At 40.4% G+C, this 8724-nt stretch overlaps 1 protein-coding gene across 1 annotated transcript; it reads right to left on the reverse strand.

Moving 5' to 3' along the window:
* Nucleotides 1-1879: 1879 nt before the first annotated feature.
* Nucleotides 1880-2999, reverse strand: LOC121444026 (thymosin beta-15A-like). The gene is made up of 2 exons (XM_041645754.1): nt 2900-2999; nt 1880-1923 (listed from the first exon to the last, which is right to left on the reverse strand). Exons 1-2 carry the CDS (start codon nt 2997-2999, stop codon nt 1880-1882), a joined length of 144 nt encoding a protein of 47 aa, XP_041501688.1.
* Between the last annotated feature and the right edge of the window lie 5725 nt (nt 3000-8724).

Raw genomic sequence — 8724 nt, forward strand, 5'->3', positions numbered from 1 at the left:
CTGTTTTATACTGTAGCTTCCATCACAAGATTTTTAATTTTTTCCCTTTTTAATTTTCTTTTATTTTCTTCTTAAATTTTGTTTTATTTGGGAGTGTGCAGGGGTGCAGGGTGGCTGCAAAGGAATGCAGAAATGAATGGGATCAAGATACATGATTTTAAAAAGACATAAAATAACTAAATGAATATTATAAAATAAAAGAAAAATGTTAAATTTTTGCCATTTCTTTCTGGCTGTTCAAATGTCACCTACAAAGTGAGATCTTTGTCTATCTTATTTTTCCTTCCTCTCCTCAGAATGCATCATATTGCCTTATCCCTACTTTAGTATTTCCCCTATGCTACTTACAATTAGTGCAAATGCATTACATACTCAATAAATTGATTTAGTCACTGTCTTACTATTCTATAAAAACAAAGATTTTTGTGTATTTTGCTCATGTTCAATGCTGCATACCTAATACCTAGACTGTATCTGTCCCATAAAATCGATTCAATAAATTCTTGAATGGATTAAATAATAAATGGTCAGAGGAATGAATGAACCATTCACAGTATGAGCTTTACAGTCAAATAAACCTAGTCTCTAATCTCAGCTTTGCCACTTACCAACAGTGTGACCTTGAGAAAGCTCCGCTGAGCCTCAATTTGTTGTATGACTCACAGGGCTGATGTAAGAATTTTAATGAGATAATCTGTGTAAAGTGTTCAGCACAGTTCTTGGCATATAGGAAGAATAAGTGACATGTAAAATAATAATTACAAAGCTCTTTGTAAAAGTGCATACTTAAAAATATAAAAGATGGGTTCCTCAGCTATATCCTGACTGGGGTGACCGATCATGTCCTGCAAATTATATACTTACTTTACAACTGAATAAAATCTCTCTCTCTCTCTCTCTCTCTCTCTCTCTCTCTCTCTCTCTCTTTCTCTCTCTCTACCCCCCATATATATGTATACATACATACACACGTACACATGCATACATCCCGGTTTGATTATTCATCTAACTATTGATGAACATCTAATCTAGTCTGATTCCATTTAACTTCTGTGAGTATAGCCACAGTGAACATGGATGTGCAAGTTCAGCAAAAAGCCCCAAACGTGAATGGGTCACCCTGGGTGCCATACCAGCATAAGCAAAAAGGGGAACTCACCGAGAGGAAGTCAATCCAATCTGGCAGAGAGGGTGCATAGTTAGGGTGTTTTCCAGCACGTGGCCCTAGGCCCTGTGCCCGCTGATGAAACAGACCCTTTTGGTAGGAAACCTCCATCTGTTAGAAAAAAATCTTAAAACGATCCTGTCTACCCACTCAAAATAACTCCAGTTAGACCACATTACAGCAAATCAAAGATGCCCACGTTTAATGAATGCAGCGCTCCTGGGTTGTCCGGAACATGGCGGGGGCGGGGGGAAGGGAGTGGGGAGACAGAGATCATGCAAACCTGGGACCATATGTTAACTAGCCTGTGAGAGTGGTCCTGACCCTTCCTGGAAAGGGGTCAGGACTTGGCAGGCTTTCCGGAGGTGGAGTCTGAACCCAGGCAACTCCCAGCGGGAAGGGGCTGGGGTGCTGCTTCCAATCATCTCACACTCATTGGATATAGGGGTGTTAGAGGGATGGGGTCTCACTTTTGACCAAATATCTGACAACAACCATGTGTAATTTGTTCATCAATGAGGAAGTTTAAAAGCAAAGGGAACACCTGTTCCTGATTACTACTTAACTGGGTACTGATTAACACTTAACTATCAGGTATAGGCAAGAGCCCATCAGCAATTGTCATACATCTCTAGAAACACATACGTTTACAAAATAAAAGCCTAAAACCAAGATTGTTTGGCAATGTTGACGTTTATTCTTCAAAGGTTTTCCTCATTTTATGATTTTTTTCTCCAACTCCTTTTCTTGTTGGATGGCTAGGGAAAGAAAAATAGAAAAATAATCATTAAAAGGGATTTTCCTCTTTCTTGTATTTTTTCTTTCTTTCTTTTTTTGGTTTTCTTAAAATTAAGTTCAGTTTCGTCTACAAGCTAGCTTTAATAAGTCACTGAAGGCTGATAAACATGCCTTAGAATGCAAAAGCTCTAATCACTTATCCTCATAGTGGAGGTGTGTATGTGTTAGAGCACCTGAAGACTTTACAATAATCTATATATTCTCTATATTATGTAAAGTTTACATTTAAGTAATAGATTTAAAATATTGTTAAAATATTGTTATTGTCCACAGAGTGTTCTAGGAATGAGGAGTAAGAATTTCCTTCAGTTTATCCGTATACAGCTAGAAAGTTTTATCTTTTCAGATGATTTTTTGAATTCTTGAGTTCTCAGTTAGAGCTGAAAAGATGAAAATGCCACTCAGCTTTTAAAAGTTCACTTTGAGCTTCTCCAGGAGGTTGTTATTCTGAAGAGCAAACTGATTCTTTAAATCTGGGAAGCTGGAACACACACAAACTCTAAACTTAGTCTTCCACCTTATTTTATAGCTATTTTTAGAAGATTAAAACTACAGTTTGCAGAGTTTTTATGTATGAAAGCATAGATTCAAACTGTTGCATCCTGAAAAATGTCTAATATTTATATTAAAATAAAAACTGGGCAAAATCGAGATTTATATAATGCCACATCCAATATTCCAAAATTAGCTTTAATATAATTTTAGTAATTTTGTAAGAAATGAATCTATGATACGATTATTACTGTAACCTAGCATGCAAACCATGTACATTATCTAAATAAAAAGATAATTACTTGATATTTTAATTGCTGCATTAATTATCATAATTCTTACTACTACTTAGGTTTTTGCAATTTTTAATACAGCATAGGTTTGTTAAGTGACTATGCCAACTTTCACCACTGTTCCTCTCAACCAGAAACTTCCATGACCTACTTTCCTTCGATGGAAGCGTATTTTTTTCTGTGGTAGTAATTTTTTTCAGTTTTGATCTGTCAAATTTTTCAACTTCGGACATGTCAAGTTTGTCAGCCATTTTGACTGAAAGAACAACAACAACAAAACGTTACCTGCTAGAACTATGATCAGATTAGGAATAACAATTAAAAGTTCATACAAATTCAAAATATCAACGAACACTTTGCACTGTGATTTTCAACAAGGAAATAGCCAGTCTTAGAAAGTCATGTTTTCTTAGGGTACTCTGATTGCAAAGCTTTAGTCCATTTCTGGTGGCAGCAAATGACAGCGATGAAGATGCTCCAGAAACTGAGATACTCTAGAAACCCAGGGAAAATAAAATCCTGACTTTTAAAATCCCAGCAAAGGTAAAATGAGACTGGGCATCTTCACCTTCCAGTCAGCTACTTTTAGGGGATTTGGGAATGGTGGTGAGCATCACACACTAAAAGAGAGGCACACAACACTGTACTAATTTCTATTGAATGTCCAAAGTCAGTATATTAGAACACTGCAATAAGACAGGGAAGGGATTAACCTAGTCATTGCCAATTACAAATCTCATAATACCTTCTTGTAACCTTAGAGAATGTGTAAAAGAAAAAGAAAAGTCGCTATTTATGATCAAGACTCAAAAGCTTTAGTAGAATGAGGAACGCCAAATACAGCTGAGTCCTATTTCCAAATATAAGAAGGCAGAGCTCTTCAGCCAGGGTCTGGTTCTATCTTAGCAGGGCTAGGACACAATCTAGTGACCAGGGTAGACTAGAGAGCCCTCCACCCCACCCCACTTCCAGCTTCCACCTCTCAAACCCTTTCAGTCAAGGGTATCCTAAGACCCTCCTTTACCAGGTGAACATCACCAGTCTCAAAGCTGGGGAAATTGGGATTCACACATTTATAACTGCAGGGCAGGACAGGGTCATTTGTCTGAATTGTGCCATTTACAAATAACTTGTCACTGTCCAGTGCCCTAAGGGACAAAAGAATGAGAATTAAACCTAATAGGTTGAGCCCTATTCCTCTGTGCCTGCCTCAACTCTACTCCTGGCCTTTGCCCTTTCCTCGGAGTTGCCTGTCCCCTTGGGCCTTCTAAGGTGGGACCCCCAGAATTCCGCTCCAGACAGCAACAAGGGAAACAAAGTCACTGTGAAGTGGGCTTCGAAATAGGATTCCCTTAGCCACAAAGTACTGCCGCCTGAATGTTGGCAAGCCCCATCTTGCCTGGTCCTCCTGGGCACCAGGTTCTCACCTGTGTGGTACAAGATGTCTGGTAGGTCAACGGCTGAGCGCCCTACTAGAGAGTGGATCTCATTGGTGTGGCCTAGCAGAGCCCTGAGTTTATAAGCTCCATAGGACGCCCTGCCCCTTACCCCGCCCATCCCTCTGTGACTTCAGACCCCTGTATTATGCAAGGCCTCTCTGATTGGTCAGCAACCCTGGCTTGCTGTGCCCCCTACCCAGCTTTTAGTTTTGTGGGTGTCAGAGTTTGTTCAATTTTAAGACCTCTGTGCTTAAAAATGTAGGTATTTAGACTGTATTTGATAGTAAGGTCAAAGTCTTCATGACAGTATCCACCTCCTTGTATAACAGTTGGAAATCATTACCATCTAAAAAGACAAATATTTTAGCCAGACAGAGTGCTACAGTCCTTTATTCCCAGCACACAGAGGCAGAGGCAGGTGAATCTCTGCAAGAGGTCAGCCTGGTCTACATAGTGAGTTCCAGGACAGCCAGATCTACATAGTGAGATCCTGTCTCAAAAAAAGACAAATATTTTCTACTGCATGGGAATTGAGATGAGAGAGGAGACATTGGGCTAGTAATATTTTCTCACAACATTTATTCAATCAAATTTACTATTAACAAATTTATTTTTACTAGCTTAATTCAGGGAGGACTTTCTAATAATACCATTTTATTAAACAGGCATCATACTTGGCTCTACTAAATCTTGTTTTACAAAATGAACTCAAAGGAATCCTTTTCTTATTTCTTAACTAGGCTATCTTCCAGAAAATTATGTTTGAAATTTTATTCCAGGGCATAGCATGACTAGTCACTTGACTGCAGACAAAGAAATCCTGTCTTGAAAAACCAAAATAAATAAATAAGTAAATAAATATAAGTTTTAACAAAAAAAAGAAAAAAAACCTAGGACTTGTGCTGAATTAGACACTGGTCTAAGTTAAAATAAACCAGAGGCTCCACGGGTTACTATATTCAGTTATGTTATCTCTTAATATATAAGAAATGTCATTGGGTATATTTTATTGATTTTTTCTGAGCACAGATTAGTGTTACAGTTTTCCTCTAACCCCAATATTTCAGGCTTCGCAAACCTTGTTATAATAGCTACTTAAGAAACACAGAGTTTGGGGCTGAAAAATTGGCTTACTGTTTAAAAGCTCATGCTTCTCTTGTAGAGGACCCAAATTTGATTCTCAACAACCAAAACTCATAGCTTACAACCACTTGTAACTCTAGCTGCAAGGATCTGATACCAATTACTGGACTTTGGTAGGACTTACACTCACACACACACACACACACACACACACACACACAGAGAGAGAGAGAGAGAGAGAGAGAGAGAGAGAGAGAGAGAGAGAATTACAAATAGAACTAAACCTTAAAAAATGAAATAACATGTTTTAATATTGAGTTGAGGAGAGGGTTCCTTGGCTAAATGGCTTGTTGCCTAAGAATGAGGACCTAAATTTTAATATCCAGCACCCAATTAAGAATCAGATCTGGTATATGTCGATAACCACAGTGTTGCAGGGGACAGAGGCAGGTGAATCCCAATGTATCACTGTTCAGAGAATCTAATAAACAGTTCCCATCATCAATAGAAATTAGTTTCAGCAGACCAAAGCAGTATAAATAAAATGAAGCAATTTTGTGGTAACATTCTTGAATTATGGCATGAGGACACACAGAGTGAGGGCAGAGGATTGTAATTTTGAGACTAGTCTGAACTTCATGATACTGTCTTAAAAACGAAAACAACCAAACAAAACCCAGCCAGGCATGGTGGTTTATATTAATCCCAGGACTTAGGAAATAGGTAAGTGGATTTGGGGAAATTAGAGGCCAGCTTCTATGTGATGAGTTTCGGTACCGCCAAAGTGACATAGTGAAATACTGGCTCAATTTTTTTTTTTTTTAACTGGAGTGGTGGTGGCAGCACACGCCTTTAATCCCAGTACTTGGAAGGCAGAGGTAGGCGGATCTCTGTGAGTTCGAGGCCAGCCTGGTCCACAGAGCAAGTTTCAGGACAGGCTCCAAAGCTACACAGAGAAACCTGCCCCCCCCCAAAAAAAAAGTTTAAAGAAAAGCAAAATATTAGCATCCAGGCAAAACCTCAGTCTCCCTCTCCTTCTTTATGTCTGTACACGAGTGTGTGTGTGTGTTCTGTGCATACATGTGTGTTCAGGTTGTGTTCTGTGCATACACATGTGTGCGTTCTGTGTATACACGTGTGTGTGTTCTGTGCCTACACTTGTGTGAATGTGTGTGTTCTGTGCATACACGTATATGTGTGTGTGTGTTCTGTGCATACATGTGTGTGGATGTGGTGTATACTTCAGGCACAGAGACTGGAAGAGGAGGCTGGGTGCTCTGATCTATCACTCTACACCTGATTCCGCTGAGACAGCATCTTTCACTGAACCTGGAGCTAGGCTGGCCATCTGCATGCCCCAGATATTTTGGGGTCTCCACTCTCTTCAGATTCAACAGTCCAGGGGTTACAGGAACCTGCATGGCCACAATCAATTTTTACAAGGATTCTAGGATCTAAACTCAAACTTTTGTGTTTTAACAACAAGGACACTTAACCAACGAGTAATATCTCCAGCCCCCAGTTAAGAAATTTGTTTTGTTGTTTTTTAAAGAAATCTATTATAATGAATTTCCAGAAGTGTTTCTGCAAGTTAAGAGACCTTCTTAAATCATGTAAAATTACATTGAAATATTTCTCAAATATAATTTATGCTACAAAATTAATACAAGGTAAACTTTTATTTGTTACGGAGCAAATAAAAATATGAAGAAAAACATGAATGGGTATTACCTTAACAACAGCAGTTTTCTTCTGCTCCTCCCCACCCCATCTTTACTACTGTGCAAGTGTGCGTGTGAGAGGTGGGGTGAAAGACACACTGGGAGAGAAAGATTCGAAGTGTATTCTCAGCAAACTCCAGGTTGTGAGACATCATCTCAAAAAACAGGCTAGAGAGTGATGTAAAGCCAACAGGAGCAAGCTGTGGTGGTGGCCCGTGCCTTCAATCCCAGCACTCAGATTGCGGATCTCTGAGTCCCAGGCCAGCCTGGTCTATAGATGAGATCCAGGATAGCCAGGGCTATACCGAGAAACCCTGTCCCAGAAAACCAAAACCGACAAACAAACAAGCTGAGGCTGGAGAAGTGTCTCCTCAGTTGCTCTTGTTGCTCTTGTAAAGAACCTGGGTTCAGTCCTGCACACCCACACGGTGCTTCACAGCGATCTGTAACGTTAGTTTCATGGGATCCTTCACCTTCTTCTGACTTCTGAGGGCACCAGGAACTTCTGAATCACCCTGATTAAACTCCTGCACCTCATTAAAGCATCACAATTTGGGGACGCAAAAGCGGCAGGTGATGCTGTAGTTGGGCTTAAGTTCCACAAAAGTATGTAGTCATCATCCAACACAGCCAGGCAGAAATGGGCTCTGGACTGTGTGGCCCTTTGCAGGCCCCTGGGAGTAACTATATCTGCAGGGGTTGCAGAAGGCTCGTAATCTTCTGAAGGTTTCATTGTCACTAAACACGGGGTCGGGGTTGTAAGAACAGAAGTTACGTTTTCTACACCCCCTACCCCATGCTTTGATTTCCCATTTGAGTTCTATTTTTTTTTTCCGCATGTCTCCTAGGAAGTGGTCGGAGTCTGCCATTGCTCCTTGCCAACTTCACGAATCTCTAAGATGACTAATCCTGACACAGTTTCCCCTTATGGAAACACTGTGAGAACAGTGGTGAAGACTCACTGCCCTCAGAAGCCAGGCACTGATGAGTTGATCAAGCCTGAGGCAGAGAGGATTCTCTTTCCCCCTTCCCACCCCCATGATGCCTTAGAAAACGGGAACCCATATGGCGAGGACCTAGACCTGTTGTTTTCAACTCATAGAGACCTAGTGAAGCTGGGAACATTATCGTGGGAAAACTTCCCTCCTGTATCTAGCTAGGATCACGGTCACGACCAGGGTCACTGCTGACCTGAGCTATTTATTCCTCAGGCTTAAGGGAAACGTTTGAGACATTTTGTTTTCTCGGGTCTGCCACCTGAAGCCTACAATTGCCAGCTGCAGTGTGAAGGGTGGGGTTGAGGGGGCGCTGCGGTGCTGGGAGGTGACTGGTGGTAAACTGAAAACTGACATTCACAGAGCCCACAGTCACCTTTGAATGTTCGCAGGCACCATGCAATCTTGCACGTGTTGTCTTGTTCACAACAACAAGGATATCTGTTTCGAAGAGTATTCCTATTTGAATTTCAAAGCTTTACTGCAGCAGGCTCCTGTTTCATTTCGCTCTTGCCCTGCTGTGCTTTTTTTTTTAAACTTCTCGAAGAGTTGATCAACGCCATTCTCCTGCCGTTTTTTAAAGACTTAAACATGTTTCATTTGTGTGCCCCTTTAATTTTGCCCCAACTCATTGTGAATCCCATCATTTATCTCTTTACGTACTTCATTCTGAACGTTTATTGAAATCCTTTCCAAATGCCCTCTCGTTTTTCGATTTTAGTATGTTGGTTGTTATGA

This window comes from Microtus oregoni, unplaced genomic scaffold, assembly GCF_018167655.1.
Source record: "Microtus oregoni isolate MIOR12 unplaced genomic scaffold, Mior012 000116F_ref0000321, whole genome shotgun sequence".
Taxonomy (NCBI): domain Eukaryota; kingdom Metazoa; phylum Chordata; class Mammalia; order Rodentia; family Cricetidae; genus Microtus; species Microtus oregoni.